The sequence below is a fragment of the Crocuta crocuta genome, unplaced genomic scaffold (assembly GCF_008692635.1).
Source record: "Crocuta crocuta isolate KB4526 unplaced genomic scaffold, BGI_CrCroc_1.0 scaffold516, whole genome shotgun sequence".
Classification (NCBI taxonomy): Eukaryota; Metazoa; Chordata; class Mammalia; order Carnivora; family Hyaenidae; genus Crocuta; species Crocuta crocuta.
The window spans coordinates 490,454-507,120 of NW_027529538.1; the positions used below are offsets into that span (position 1 = coordinate 490,454).

The following is a 16,667-nucleotide window of genomic DNA, read 5'->3' on the forward strand; positions in this document are numbered from 1 at the left end:
GGTCCTTTTAGTTCTTGTGAGGTTTATATGTTCACAGCTATATTTCCAAAAAAAATAGGGACTATTTTTAAACTGAATGATCCCCTTTTCTCCCTCAACCCCAAAAGTTCTCTACTGAAAGTCTTGACCCGATGCTCCTTCTCTCCCCTACAGCCCTCCCTATGTCTTCACATCCAGAACTGTGGCTTCAGTTTCCATGTGCATTTCCACAATCCCTTTCTCCAGTTAACAATCTCCTCCACACTCCAAATCCACAGACGTCCAACTGGTCACCCTCTTCCCACAGCTTTCCCGAGGCACCTGCCATGTCCCAGGCCACAGACTCCAGGCATAATCTCCCCACCCAATCACCAGCCCCACCACAAAAGGTACATTCCTCCACAATGATCCTTCTCCATCAAATGGACAATCCATTAAAAAGTTGGCTTTGAATCCTTTGCTTCTCTTAGCCCCCATTTCTGGTCTTCTGCCCATTTATGTTGATTCTGCCTCCTTCAACGCTCTCAAATCGCTTATCTCTTGCCTCACTGCACCCCCCACCCAAGCTCAAGCATCCCCCCCACCAAGGTGGTTGAAAGGCTCTAGTCCACATACCATAAAAATAGTTTGGAGATCATTAATAACAATGTCAGCATGCCCTGGGAACCTTATAGCATTTTCTGTCACTCAGATTCCTGAAGGACAATCTCACTGGATTGGGGAAATAGGCTCCGAGTAGCAAGCCCTTTACGAAATGTAGTTTGGGGAATCTGTTGATCTCCGAAGATCCCCACAAAGGTCCTCAGAACCCCCTGCGAGGCCAGAGCACTCCTCCATCAGCACATGCAGTGCAGAGCACACTTTTGCTCCCATTTTTCTCGCTGTTATGTTTTTCCAGCCTCCTGGTTGGTCGCTAGCCCTCAGATTCCACAGGACCCCAGCTACACACTTCACCACGTTTCACGCTTCCTGTCTCCCCACGTGGGGCCTCTCCTCACTTCTCAGGCCTCTGCACCTGCATCCTCAACGTACCCACCCTGCTCTCAAAATCGCCTATGTCAGGCTCCTTAGCAAAGGGGTGTTTCTCTCAGAAATCAACTAATGTCAAAGCCAAAAATTAATTCCTCATCCAAAGCAAAATATACCAAGGATTACACCATTAAAAGGCAGACTCTTAAGAGGATTTATTTCTGTTTTTAAAATTATCAGGGGCGCCTGGGTGGCTCAGTTGGTTAAGCATCTGACTTTGGCTCAGGTCATGATGTCCCAATCCATGGGTTCGAGCCCTGTGTTGAGCTCTGTGCTGACAGCTGTGCTTCCTCTCTTTCTCTGCCCCTCCTCTAGTTGTGCTCTGTCTCTGTCTCAAAAATAAATAAATAAAAATAAAATAAAATAGGGGCGCCTGGGTGGCTCAGTCGGTTAAGTGGCTGACTTCAGCTCAGGTCATGATCACACGATTTGTGGGTTCGAGCCCCGCATCAGGCTCTGTGCTGACGGCTAGCTCAGAGCCTGGAGCCTGCTTCAGATTTTGTATCTCCCTCTCTCTCTGACCCTCCCCTGCTCACACACACTCTCTCTCAGAAATAAATAAAACATTAAAAAATACATAAAAAAGCAAAGCAAAGCAAAGAATCAGTATGACATGGTTGTAGGAAATCACAACAATAGGGGCACCTGGCTGGCATGGTCAGTAGAACATCTGATTCTTGATCTCAGAGTCACAAGTTCAAGCCCCACATTGGGTGTGGAGCCTGTTTGTTTTGTTTTGTTTTGTTTAAATAAGGATAAAAATACTGTTATTGGGATGCCTGGGTGGCTTAGTCGGATGAGCATCCAACTCTTGATTTCAGCTTAGGTCTTGATCTCAGGGTGGTGAGTTGAGGCCCTGCGTTGGGTTTCTCCTGGGCGTGGAGCCTACTTTTAAAAAAATCACAATGGTATCCTTAGTTTCCACTGGCCAGCAAATGCAATGATGGCTTCTGGCCTTGGCAGTGACCTTTGAATGTGTTGCCAATTTCACATCCCCAGCTCCCATTGTTATTTCTATTGCAAGCTCTTTGAAGTCAGGGACAACACCTTGATCTTCACTGTAGCAGCCCCCTCAGAGCACACAGACCACCTGGCCCCTGCCTGATGACGGGTGTGCTCTGCACCCCCTCGGACACAGGCGGCTTGGGAAGACAGAGATGCCACCCATGGCCTCACCATGCTTCTGGTTCCCAGGAGGGTTCCCTAGAACTTTTAAGTTTTTTAAACTTAAACAGGAATATAGGTTTATTTGAAAAATACACTACACATATGATGAAAACAAAGATGTCTAAAAGGGAAGCATATAAGAGATGATGCAATTCTTCCCTGTAAATAGACCCAAACAGCAACAGGGAAGAAGTCACGAGTCTTCCCATGCCCACCTCCCAGGTTGGTATATAAGCCCCGCCCCCCGCAGAAGGCGGCATCAGACCTCCCTCACCTCCCGAGTCTCCGTCCTCCCCTCTCCTGAGTCCTCTCTACCCACACCATGGGGTGCTGTGGCTGCGGAGGTTGCGGCGGCTGCGGCGGCTGCAGTAGCGGCTGCGGCGGCTGNCAGAGTTGGTAAGACTTCCTCCTTCCCATTGCTCTTCCCCCCTTGAAAATACTCTCTTCCCACCTCTCTTCGGTGCCTTAAGTCCTTCCATCAGAAGTCCCCAAACTAATAGAAATCATCTAATAGAAGAAATCCGTATGCAGCCCAGCATCGGAGTAATTGCGCAAATTACTCATGAAACCGTGATTCCGAATACCTGGCCGGAGGGGGATTTCCACCGCCTTTCACTTCTGTCTTTTCCCACTTTTTCTCATCTTCATGCATAGATTTTCCCGCTTTTTTTCTTTTGTGTTCTTAGTCATTACATAATCCTGTCTACATTTCCTAATAAAATAAAAATTAGAAATCCATCAAAAGTGTTCTTTTTGCCTTTGCTGTGTTTGAGCGTGTGGCATCCTGGTTTGTCCTGAAGCTTGCAAGTGAATTTATCTTTGTAGGGAGTCTTAAGAACCCAGCAGCAGCACCATGTTCAAGGGCAGTCCCAGAAGCCTTAGGCAGGTCTCTAAGGACCAACGTGTCGCCTCGGTGAGACTTCACTCTCCTCCCAGACCCCTCCCTCCCTTACAGCCCTGTGTGCCGTCTCCCCAGAGGTCCAGTCCCTGTGTGTTGGGGTACAGACATGGCCCTTCAGCGGCCTCTTGAACCTTCCATGGGCATTCCCGTTGGGACTCAAATACAGAAGAATTTCATGGTGGGCCTGAGACCATTGGGGCTTCCCATGGGGTGTCTTTTGTTGACATATTCAATCTTTTCCTTCCCTTCTTTCTGCGGTTTTGTGCATATAGTTTTCTTCTTTCAACTTTTTCAGTACACTACAACATTCAGTTACAGGCATCGTAAGCCTTCCTAAATAAAATGCATTCGACTGCTATAAATTCTCCCGGTGACTCTGTCTTCTCAACTATCTCTAGCAAAAGTGATAAATGAAAGGAAGGTCTGAAGGAAGGAAGCCCAGGGGAAAGAGGGTTTTCAATGCTTCTCTGAGCAAGGAAGTCTTTTCTTCCACTGCTTCAATTTCATTTACAACAAGAGAGTAAACTCTTCTTTTTTCTTCCCCTTTCCTGTTTTCCATTTCCTTCTTTTTTTTTTAAATTTTTTTTTATTTATTTCTAGGAGAGAGAGAGACAGAGTGAGCAGGGGAGGGTCAGAGAGAGAGGGAGACACAGACTCTGAAATAGGTGCGAGGCTCTGAGCTGGCAGTCAGCACAGAGCCTGACGCGGGGCTCGAACCCACGAACCACAAGATCATGACCTAAGCAAAAGTCGGACGCTTAACCGACTAAACCACCCAGGCGCCCCTCCATTTCCTTCTTTTATCTTTTCTTTTCTTTCTCTTTCTTTTCTTTTCTTTCCTTTCCCTTTCTTTTCTTCTCTTCTCTTTTCTTCTCTTTTCTCTTCTCTCTCCTCCTTGTCCTTTCCTTTCTTTTTTTCTTTTTCTTATTATTTTCTACAGCTTTTTCCAGCAGTTTTATTAGCAGTAGAGACCGTAGGCTGAGGAGAATTTGGATCACAGTGGTTTAGTATTTCATTTTTGCCTCTGTCCAGAAAGAGTAGGGAGAAAGCAATGGCAGATAACATGTTCTAATAAAATAAGTGAACCACATAGCTAAGCTCAAAAACAAGTAACTATTTCTGTGGACCAAACATAGAATGGAAATGCAAACTGCAAGGCTGTAGCCATAACCTTGCTGGAGTCAGGTTCTGGAAGTGGGCTGTAGGCATGAGGAGAGTGGGAATATGATCACAGAGATCAGATATTCGATGTAGAGAGGGGATGACAGCCAGGCTCACTTTTGGGATTTCGTGCCGGGGTGGGGTCCCTTTCGTCCTGAAAAAATTCTATGATTCTCTGCTGCCTAAGGCTCTAGCCTATGAACTGGTATCCACCAAAGACATACGGACCTCGCCCGAAGGTCACAAATTGACTTAAATCATATGCAGGCTTGAGAATAATCTATGATATCCCATTATACTATGGGATGGGGCTTGGAGGTGGGGCAGGAGAATATTCTAGGAAAACTTCTAGACAGGTCAAAGCCAAGGTAAAGGTTGGGGTAAGGATAGAGAAAGCAAGAGAAATGAAAGTAGAAACAAAACAGCTCTCACCTAGAGGAAGCTGCCAAAATTTCAAAAACTCTTTGTAGTAGGAACCCTCAAACTGGTGCCTGGTGTTCACACTCTTGGGAAATCACCTGCTCTTGAGTATGTGCTGGCTCTAGGGACCAATGAAGAGAAGGCCACAAAAGTGACAGGGTATCACATCCTTGATTAGGTCACAAAAGTCTGTGACTTCCACCTTCAAGCCAACTCTTGATTTGTTGCCTGGCACACTTTGATGAAACAAGCTGACATCTTGGAGGGACCCACATGGCCAGGAACTGAGGGCAGCCTCCAATCAACAGCCAGCAAAGAATTGAAGCCCTTAGCTCAGTATCCACGAGGAGCTGAATCCTACCAACAATTATATAAACTTGGAAATGCATTATGCTCTAGTTAGCGTGCTGCCCCCTTGACATGACCACAGCCCAGTCAACACCTTGACTGCAGCCCATAAGAGACCCTGAAGTAGAGGACCCAGCTACGATGTGCTCAGATTCCTGACTCTGAAACTGAGAGATAATAAATGCGCAGTGTTTTAAACCACAAAGTGCTAGGGAAATTTGTTACATAATACTGAATAACTAATATACCCTTGAAAACATCTAATATTAAGAAAGGACAACAAAATAAACTTGCAACTTGAATTCATTTTAGAGGAAATTGACTTTGTAGAACTAACAGTGTCTTTTAAATATTTTTTGGATCTTTAAAACAATAAGTAAGGGAATGACTTCTATTTAAAAAAAGAAGTCTATTTTATAGTGAAAATACAGGTAAAAACAAAATAAGAATAGATTGATATCAAACTCTTGGGAAAAAAACAATATATGAGTTGAAATAAAAACTCAAGCAACAAAATTAGACATCCTCAAAGAGAGCATTTATAATTTGCAAGGTAGACATTTGGTGCTCACTCAGCATATGAGAGAGAGAGAGAGAGAGAGAGAGAGAGAGTCCCAGAATAGAAACTGAAGTTGTTTGTCTCAACAGGATACTAATCTGAGAAAAAGGTTTTGAAGACTTTCCCAATGGGGCTGCCTCCTATGCCCAAGGATTTCTTTCTACTACTCTCATTTATTCACCTTGGACTTAAATTCCAGATACCCTTGGATGGATTCGATTTCAGGCAACTTTTACTTTAAAAAACACTGGAATCCAAATTATCATGACTCAATAGCAACGTTTTCTATTATGACTGTTCTTGAATATTAAGTTGCTTAAAATTCATTAGAACACTTTTGCTCATGCAGATCAAGTGAGAATTTGGTAAACTGTTCATCTATCTCTTTTCTAGGGATACCAACCAGTCAACACCACAAGTATCTATGCATTAGACTATTGTGACCACTGCTTCGGCTCCATTGTCCATTACAGTAACCATACCCATCTTGTCTTTAGCAGCTAAGTACCTCCATGTGGCCCCTGCCACCCTGAGATCCCATCATCTCCATTGTATTGAAGCATCCCCAGTTCATTGGTAATAGCTCTCACTGGAATTTCTGACCGATAGAGCAAAGTAGCCACAGGGTTCTTCTAGAAAGCTGGGCTGCTCTCACATATATATTCTCACAGTTATGGTAAAAGGTGTGTCTTCTGGATCTTCCCAAGTTGGGTGAACAAATTCACATGATAAATCCACTTTAATATTATAGTTTGCCTAATCTTTGGAATACCTTCCTCTATAGCATATCAAGGCAGTTCTGGCATTTCAACTTCTTTAGGGTGGGCCACCCGTGGCTTCATGTCTCAGCTAACCAACCAAACTGGCAGTCCATATAAACAAATTCTGGTTGGCCCAACTTTATGTTTCTTCTATTATGATTCTACAGCCTTAAGGTCCATTCCCCCACATATTATCCAGAGTTCTAGATTTCTATACAAGCTGGGGGAACCATGTGGCTCTTTAGGGGTGTAATGCATCTCCACACAGTTTGTACTTTGTCTTTTGGGACCTGCTGTAAAGACTGCCAGTATAGGACTACCTCATTAGGCAGGGGTGGAAGGGCAGCTTCTAAGGGCAAAGACTTGGCGTATGTAGGAGTTAGATGTCTCCAGCTTTACTGAGATCTGACTGTGTGTCTCCATGCCAGTTTTCAGGATTTCATTTATTCCCAACAAATGTTCTCACTTTATCAGAAGACACCCTGCAGGGTTAGGAATTCAATTTATGTTGTAAATCAGCCACTTGTGGAATGAAACTCTGGGTTTGGTTATCAGAAATCTCAGCTCTGTGGCTTCAGGGGATTAAGGTTTCTTTCAGGGTTGGCATTAGAGCTTTCAGGTCATTAATGCAGCACTTTGAGCTGGGAATTTGAAGCCCTGAGCTCATCCTTATTTCTCCCTTATTTTCTCCAGTGAGGAAACAATACATATATATATGTCTCCAGAAGCAGGCCACCAATTCCACTATTCTCTTCAGTTTAAGTAAAACATCCTGAGCTGACAAATACACAGTCTGGAACCTCACTTCCTATAGGTATGTCAACTGGGCTGAATATTGTCCCCTCCAAAATTTATGTTCATCTGGAACCTATTAATGTGACTTTATTAGGGTTGACCCTAAATCTAACATGATTGGTCTCCTTATACTAAGAGGGGACTTTGGACATAAAATCACAGACACATGGGGAGACCTTCATGTGACAACAGAGAAACGGACTGGAGTGATGTGTCTACAAGCCAAGGGATGCTAAGAATTGCCAACAACTGCTAAAATCTAGGAAGAGGCAAGGAAGAATCCTCCCTGAGACTGAGTTTTCAGAGAGAAAGTAGGACCTCACCAACACCATGATTTCTGACTTCTAGCCTTCATAACTTAAAGAAAATAAGTTCTGTTGTTAAATGCCACTCCATTTGTGGTAATTTGTTATAAGATCATAAGGAAACGAATATAGTATTTGATAAGGAGGGGCCGATGGCAACACTTGTATGTCTAAGACTACATCATGCCATAACTCGTAGTGCCCTCTTGTGACTGGAAACAGATTCATAGTGACTTAAAATGTAACCAGATTAGATAACCAGTTCCAGAAAAGCCAGAAACAGTTCAGAAAAGTTTGCCTTGTAAGATGTGTCCTCTATAACCACTCCTGGTACCAAAGTCTGTATCAGTCAGGACTCAACCTGAGAAACAGAACCAGTGGAGATATATAGTAAAAAGTGTATCCCAAGGATGTTGGCTTACTTGATTGTGAAGGCTGATGAGGCCAAGTTCGAAATTCATAGGGCAGGCCATCAGGACACGTGGGCTAGAACTCTCAGGCATGACCTGAAGCTCTTGTCCACAGATGGAACTTCTCCTTCTTCTGGGAAGGCTCAGTTCTTCTCTTAAGGCCATTCAACTGATTGGATTGGTCCCATCTAGATTATCTAGGATAATCTCCCTTACTTAAAGTCAGCTGAGTGTGAACTTTGATCATGTCTGCAAAATACATCACAGCGATACCTCGATTAGTGCTTGTTAGAATAAATGAGGAACTTGGCCTAGTCAAGTGGACACATAAGACTGTCACAAATTACAACAAACTTATAAATTAGTTCTTTGAGAAGAACTGCAATCATTACAACATTCAGCCTTTTCATGTAGGGCCATAGTAAGGTTTAATAAAAAATTCCCCTTAATATTTTGGCCCCACTTTGTGGGAATTAAATTATTTCCCCCATTCTAACTTTTTTTGGTAGTATACAATATTAGTACAATATGGTTATCACATATTTTATTTTTTTGAAAGAGAGAGTGTGCGCTCGCATGTGAGTTGGGGAGGGGCGGAGAGAGAGAGGGAGGGAGAGAATCTTTAGCAGCCTCCAGGCTGTCAGTGGGGAGCCCAATGAGAGGATCAATCTCATGACCCTGAGATCATGACCGGAGCCAAAATCAAGAGGCTGATGCTTAACTGCGCCACCCAGGGGCCCGGGTTATCAAATATTGATCATTTAATATGCATCAGGCCTGTGCTAGAAACTTCTTTATTACCCAGATCAAAACAAACCACACTTTTATGAGGTTGGACACAGAAAGCTAATAAAATCATTAACTCTATGATATTTCACGTTTCTGATTTTGGATGGTCCCACTTGTCTGATTTCAGTGTTGTTTTGGGATGGACTTCAAAGTATTCAAACGGTATTTAGGGTCCCAGTTGCTCACTGAAGCCATAAAGATGGATGGTTTCAACTTGGTCAACTCCAGTTTTTGGTTGTACCCTGTTCACCAGCCCACAGCTAAGATTTTGATGTAGGGTTGACAAGATTCATGATAATCTTGTCTTTTATGGTGTCTTAATCTAGGACAAAAAATTGAAACGCCATGTAGTTTCGCACCATATATTTTCAGAACAGTCCATCCTCCGAGTCCATGGTAGGAGATACCAGGCTAAAACTGCGTCACTGTGTTCATCTCGGAAATTGAGTTGTCCGGCTCATGTGGATTCTGGTCAGTAGTAGAGCTACATCTTTCCTGTCCGCATTTGGCTGAATAGATTATGTAAATGCTTCTTATTAGGAAAATTCCAGCAATAACAGAGAAATAACTCCCATAAATTAAAAACTAAAAGAAGACAAAAAAGAGAAATCAATAAATGATATAAAAATGGATGTTCAACCTAAAGGCAGGTAATGATGCTTTCCTCTTACCTGGGAGATTTTAAACAGTCATGGGTCCTCTCTCTGCCTCAGTTTTCCAAATTGTAAAATAAGAATAATAACCATATTTACACATTTGTTGTGAGGATTAGATGAGTAATCTAATACAGAAAAGTAATCAATGTTAACTGTTTCCATAGTTCTGAAGTTCTCCATCTATATAGAGTCTATATAGACTGTATATAGACTTCCTTCTTGTTTTTCTTCTTTTTTTTCATCACATTTAATATATGAAATTGGAAGTTCATTTTTTCCTTAGAATGCAACATGCTTGACAGTGTTTCTATCCAAAATATTGAAATGATATTAATAGATATATAAAATTTTAGAACTCATATATACTACTAATGAATAAATTGAACTTTTGATCATTTTTAAAAAGCAATTAATTAATTAATTAGTTTGTTTGTTTAGAGAGAAAACCAGCAGGAAAGGAGCGGGGGGTGGGGGGCAGAGGATCCCAAGCGGGCTCTGTGTTGAGAACAGGGAGCCTGATGCCAGGCTGAAACTCACAAACCATGAGATCATGAACTGAGCCCAAGTTGGATGCTCAATCAACTGAGCCACCCAGGAGCCCCAACCTTTAATCATTTAAAAAAATTTTTTTAAGTGTTTGTTTGTTTGTTTATTTATTTATTTATTTGAGAGAGAGAGAAAGAGAGCAAGCAGGGGAACAGCAGAGAGAGAGAGAGACACACAGAATTCAAAGCAGGCTTCAGGCTCTGAGCTGTCAGCACAGAGCCTGACACGGGGCTGGAACTCACGAGTCATTGAGATCATGACCTGAGCTGAAGTCAGACACTTAATCAACTGAGCCACCCAGGTGCCCCAACCTTTAATCATTTTTAATGAGTCTCCTTAGATATATAGATCAAGAGGTCTTAATTATGCTTTATCTTAAAATATTTTAATTATATGAACTCCTAAGATTTTTGTTTGCATCATATGAAGTTCCCCTCCCCACTCCAAACTTTAGACGTCTTTACATTTTATATGTGTTTTCTGTAAATAGACTATAGTTGTAAGAATCTAGCCCGAAAATATTTTTTATTTTTTTTACTGGGTTGTTTAGCTTAGAATCACTTGATTTTTGATTTTGGGAAATTATAAACATTTACAAGAGTGGACAGAATAGTATACAAATGCCCATAAATCCATGATCTGTTTCCATCAACTACCCTTTCATCTCACAGATTAATTTGAATCTAGTAGCATATCATTTAATGAATATTCCAGTTTGTATCTTTATTTTTTTTAATGTTTATTTATTTTGAGAGCGAGCAAGAGAGGGCACGCTTGCAAGTTGGGGAGGGGCAGGGAGAGAGAATCCCAAGCAGGCTCTGCAATGTCAGAGCTGAGCCCAATGCAGGGCTCCATTTCATGGGATAAGACAAGATTATGATCTGAGCTAAAATCATGAGTTGGCTGCTTAACTGACTGAGTTACCCAGGCACCACTCAGTTTGTATCTTTAAAAATAAGGATGCACAGGGCGCCTGGGTGGCTCAGTCAGTTAAGCGGTGGACTTCAGCTCAGTTCAGGATCGCAAGGCTCGTGAGTTCAAGCCCAACGTTGGGCTCTGTGCTGACAGCTCAGAGCCTGAGGCCTGCTTCAGATTCTGTATCTCCCTCTCTCTCTGCCCTTCCGTTCTCACGCTCTGTCTCTCTCTCTCAAAAATGAATAAACGTTAAAAAAATAAAAATAGAACTGCACAAAAGCATAACCACAAATGATTAACACACTTAAAAAATTAACAATTTAAAGATAAATAATTTTGCTTACTTTTTTTTCCTTTCCTTTTTTTTAAATTTAAATTTTTAAATTCAGGAATCTGAGCCAAAATCAAGGGTCGGACACTCCACTGGGAACCCCAACAATTCTTTCATATCATCTAGTCAGCATTCAAATTTCCCTGCTTGTCTCATAATATTTTTAGTTTCTGGGTATGCATCAGGTTCCAAGGAAGATCCACACGTTGTGATCAATTGTAGAATTTCTCAAGACAGGATCAATCTTTATTTTATTTGTTGAAAACCTGTCATTTCCCAGACTCTTGTGTTTTATGGTGATATCCCTGGATGTCACTTAATGAGTTCTTCTGCCTCTCCTGTTTCCTGTGTGCTGGCAATTCAACCTATGAGTTAATTTATTATTCAGTGATCATTAACATATTTGTATTTTTTTACCCCTCTTTTCCCTATTTTTCATGCTCCTCAATTTTCCCCACCTTTCTTGAGCTTTCCTGTGACCGTTTTTCCATATACAATGTTTCATTTCTCTCTTCTGTGTAATAAGTGCATAATCTACTTCTAAATCTTTTGTAGTTACACTTGAAATAATAACTCTTAAATAAACAAAGCAGTGGTGTGTAAAGGTGATGGTGGTCGCTGTTATATGCCTTAGGTACAGGCAGTAAGGGGGAGAATTGTCTGGAAAGAGTTTAAAAATTAGAGCAAAAAAGATGAAAGTCTGTTGCATCTCATTATCGTCAGGCTGCAGCAATCTGAATAATGAAGGTGATGAAAACTCACCTCCCCACCAGATGGACATACAGCTTGCTCCCTGCTCGGTGTGTCTCCCCAGCAATGCCCAGTCAGTAATTCTTGCCTTCCTCTGGAGCAGTATAAAAATCTCCCATTTTGAACATCTTTCTGCTGACATATTGCTGTCAGTACTTTGGGCATCTTTTAAAAAAACTCCTCAAGATGTAAAACATAAGTATTACTCTTTTAAATGATTAGTGTTTTGATTTACTCACATCTTTACTTTTTTTTCCCCCCACATTCCTTCTTTTGGGAAACACCTTCCTCTGGGGATAATTTTCCTTCTTCCTCAAGTGCATCCTTGAGAAATTGCTTTTGTAAAGGTTTGCTGGTGATAACACACTCATCTCATTTCCGTTTGTTTGAAAATGTCTTCATTTTGCTCTTTATTTATTTATTTACTTATTTATGTTTATTTTGAGAGAGAGACAGACACAGAGCTCAATGAATAGGGGAGGGTCAGAGGGGGAGAGAGAGAGAGAGAGAGAGAGAGAATCCCAAGCAGATTCTGTGCTGTCAGTGCACAGCCCGACGTGGGGCTCCATCTCACAAACCCTGAGATCATAAACTGAACCAAGATCCCAAACACTTAGCTGACTGAGCCACCCAGGTGTCCCATGCTCTCACTTTGAAAATATGATTTCTCTTTCTCTAGAATTCCAGGCTGATGGTTATTGTCTCCAACACTGGAAGTCATTGATTTTCTGGCTTCCTCTATGAGCTACTAAGAAGTCCGTTGTCTATTATAATTTCTCTGTAGCCGATGTTCTTTTGGTTTCTCTATTTTAAGATTTCTTTTTCTTTGGTTTTCTTCATTTAACCACAGCATGTTTAGACATGAATTTCTTTTTGTTTACTCTTTTTGATATTTTTGGGGCCTTCTTAATTCTGAGAATACATGCTTTTGATTACTAACAGAAAATTTTCAGTGAATATTTCTTTATCTATCTCTTTACTACCTTAAAATTTTTTTCAAATGTTTGTTTAGTTTTGAGAGAGAGAGAGACAGAACATGAGCATGAGCATGGGGAGGGGTACAGAGAGAAGGAGACACAGAATTGGAAGCAGGCTCCAAGCTCTGAGCTTTCAGCACAGAAATGGACGCGGGGCTCGAACCTATGACCTTTTGAGATATGACCTGAGCCGAAGTTGGCTGCTTAACCGACTGAACCACCCAGGCGCCCCTCTACTACCTTTATTATCTCCTCAGAAAACTTTAAATAGACATTTGTTGAACTTTCTCATTTTAATCCCCATGCGTATTAATAATTCTTCCACTTATGTCTCTTTCTGTGCTGCATTCTTGGTGATTTCTTCCCATTCAATATTTTTTCCCTATGTATGTGTCTACAGTGCCCTTAACATGTTTAAATTTCTAATTCTAATTAGTTCTTTTATTCCCAGATATTCATGATGCATCTTGTTTTCATTCTTATGCCATCATTTTCCTCTGCGTACAGATGTGTTAAACCTCTTACTTCACATTCTGATGCTACTAATTCCTCTGTCTCAAATCTCTTGTTAGTCTCATTCTGCTATTTAATATTTCAGTTGGCTTGCTCATGGTCCTTTATATCTATGCATGATTTTGGACTTTAAAAAAATCATAATCTCATATTTGGTGGAATTTTATCCGTGGCAAGTTTTTTTTTAAATATTTTATTTATTTCTGAGAGAGAGAGAGAGAGGCAGTGTGAGCAGGGGAAGGTCAGAGAGAGAGGGAGACAAAGAATCCGAAGCAGGCTCCAGGCTCTGAGCTGTCAGCACAGAGCCCAACGCGGGGCTTAAACCCACAAACTGTGAGATCATGACCTGAGCCGAAGTCGGATGCTTAACCGACTGAGCCACCCAGGCGCCCCCATGGCAAGTTTTTTGATTTCTGCACGGAAGGACATTCTTCCAGAGAGCAGAGAGCATTTATTGGGACACATCTAATCGCCTGGGACCCTTACCAACCAGGGCCACTTTATACTAAATACTCAGCTTAAAAAATAATGTTTAACATGTAGAAATTGGGCCTGGGATTATGTGAGTGCTGGCTTATGAAAGCACATCTCTAGAATAAATTCCTCTGGTGTCACCCTGATTCATCTACATTGATGGAGATCCCCCTCTCCCATAATTTCATGTTTCATTCTGTTTCACCACTCACTGAGGGTGTTGCCTTTGGGGTCGCCATTAAAACCAAAATTCCAGGTCACGGGGAGAATCAGCAGATGCTGGAGTACATGATAGACTCAGTGTGCCCTTATCTATGTGGTTTCCTGTTCCCACTTTGACCTCTGAGGAGTTTTCTTATTTCTTACCAATTCGGCCATTTATTTAAAAAATCTTAAATTTATATGCAGGAGTTTTAGGTATTCTGTAACATCAAGCATTTTCCTGATATCTAGTCTATTGTTGCTTTAATGCAAATAAGCCTTTCTTATTTTAATATCTTTAAAAGTATGTAGCTTTTTGGGGCACCTGGGTGGCTCCGTCGGTTGAGCATTCGACTTCAGCTCAGGTCATGATGTCACAGTTCAGGGGTTCGAGCCCCGCATCAGGCTTTGTGCTCACAGCTCAGAGCCTGGAGCCTCCTTCAAATTCTATTTCTCTCTCTCTCTCAGCCCTCCCCACCCCCCACCTCGTGCTCTGTCTCTCAGATATAAATAAATGTTAAACAATTGTTTTAAAAAGTATGTAGCTTTTAATGGAAGTCTTTCTTAATTTAATATTTTGACATCTGTTTATACTTTAAACTTCAAACAACTGGGACATCTGCCCTTCTTCTCCTTCAAATGCAATCCCTTAACCCCAATTCCTCTAAGGTACTCGCATTCAGATCATTTCCACTAGAACAGAAAAGTAAGAAAACGAGACAGTGCCTGAAAATCGGGACCCAAACTCATTGAAAATCCATATAAGTATTTTGTTTGATAATGAAAATCTGGCCTCCCCTTCAGCTATTCTTCAAGTTAAGATTCCAAAATAGTGTATGAAATAGTGAAACCTAAGTCTGACAAACTGCACATCTCACATGTTTGAGGCAACGAGTGTGAACTGAAAACACTCATCCAAGCTATCTAGACTGGCAAATATTCCGTGATCTAAATGCATCTGAAAAATCCCAGGTTTGATGCATGGGAGGCTGCCCCAGATCTGAACAAATCCCCATTTCATGCACTTAAAATAATAGCATCGCTGTTCTACTTTTTGTGAGATAGTCTTTCTGTTTAGAGTACCCTTTCCCTTATGAAGCCCTTTGGGGTTAAAACTAAAAATCCATTTTCGTGATTCTAATTTTTATTTAATTTAAGGCAGACAAAAGTACCAGTTATCCTAGCTAGATAATCTAATGGAGTGTGTAATCGGGGTCCATCTGGTCCCAGAGTGGCTGAGTGCAGTGGCCTCAGGAGAGCGGGAAGGGTCATTTTGCATGTCTCAGTGAGGACAGGGGAGACATGGCAGGGTGGTAGCTGTGGTTTTCATGACATTGAGGGGTCACTTTACACCAGTGCTCTTTCCCTTTTCTTTTTCATGTGTGCTTCCCCAACTTGCTGGTGACAGGGTTCAGGACAAGCTACTCCCAAATATGGAACTTTGGCAGAGTGAATATTTTTTAACTGAAGGAATTAGAGATACGGCAGGTGCAGGAAGGACTTTCTGACCTTCCCTTGGAGCAGGTCATAAGAACCTAGTGTCTACAGTCAAAGGAAAAAAACATCCTTATCTCCAAAGATAAAGGGATATGGAGAGGAATCTGAATGAACAGGGTGCGTGAAGCTTCCCCAGCTTACTATTCTTAGCTTGTATCCTTTTTGTCCTATTGTATTTTTTTCCCCACGACTCTTTACTCTTTATCAAATCTAGCACAAAAACACTAAGGCCTAACTATTTCTTCGGGCCTTCACTTCCTCATGAAGGCTCCCGTGTTACCTAAAACTTACACCCAACACATTTGTATGCTTTTGTTAATCTTTGTTACAGAGGCCCAGCTGAGAACCAAATCGGGTAAGAGGAAACAATATTTTTCCTCCCTTGCAGCATCAAGTGTTGCTTTTCATAGCTTAAGCCTCAAGACCATCCAGGGAGGAGAAGGGTGAAGGTAGTGAGATTCACGAACGGGAGTTGAATGGATGTCATCTCTGACAATCAATAAGAACTTGTTAGTTACCAGTGTGTTTCCCATTCCAAGGAGTATCTCTGCATTCCAAGGGTCTGGGGGTGAGAGGGATGGAGGGATATAGTAACAGGGAACCAACCTAGGAATAGTTGGGTGTTTTGTGTGAAACTTCTGAGGTGTTATTATCTCTTTTAGCTAACAAAAAGATTATTTCTTAAAAAATTAGTCTTTTGGGAGTTGTATGGTTACTCACCCACTCCCTCCAAAGGTCCCTCATACTTTAGACTTATGAATTCCACCTATTTTTTAAAAACAAAACTTCCCCAGAAAATTACTTTATGTCATCAGTATACCACAGTATTATCTTATGATTTAGTAAAGATACACTTTAAAGTTACCACTTCATACATAACTAGCTAAATCCCTTTTTAGCTTTTTCTAGATGAGGTAAAAAAGATACTTTTAGCTTTCTCATGGGCCTTTTCCCCTTAGCTTTTCGGTAATATTCAAAGATGTATGTGGAGCCTCTTTTCAAGATCTCTATGGTTCTTTTAAAAGGAGAAAGTCATACAAAGCCTATGCTGTGATAACAGTTTGAGAAATAATGAGAAAATGGAGGAATTAGTTGAGAATGTCTCAACGCAGTCTTCTCTCTGCTGAATCTCTGCATCATATGAAAATGCTGACTTAGGTTCTATTTTCTATTTTTTAGATTC

The 16,667-nt window shown here is 41.4% G+C and overlaps 1 protein-coding gene across 6 annotated transcripts in view; it reads right to left on the reverse strand.

The window, feature by feature from the left end:
- Nucleotides 1–2,641: 2,641 nt before the first annotated feature.
- Nucleotides 2,642–16,667, reverse strand: part of LOC144229315 (thiamine transporter 2-like) — a 45,210-nt gene continuing 31,184 nt past the window's right edge. The window contains exons 6-8 of one of the 6 annotated variants that reach the window (XR_013334453.1): nucleotides 8,984–9,133; nucleotides 7,848–8,084; nucleotides 2,642–2,887 (exon numbers count right to left, since the gene is read on the reverse strand). Coding sequence is in view for 2 of the 6 variants with exons in the window: in XM_077761327.1 (XP_077617453.1) it covers nucleotides 9,036–9,209 (174 nt within the window). In the remaining 4 variants the exon portion in view is untranslated. Of the gene's footprint in view, nucleotides 2,888–4,075; nucleotides 4,101–4,699; nucleotides 4,779–7,847; nucleotides 8,085–8,595; nucleotides 9,210–16,667 lie in introns of those variants that run through there. The other 5 variants (XR_013334450.1, XR_013334452.1, XR_013334451.1 and 2 more) reach the window with 5 other exon arrangements.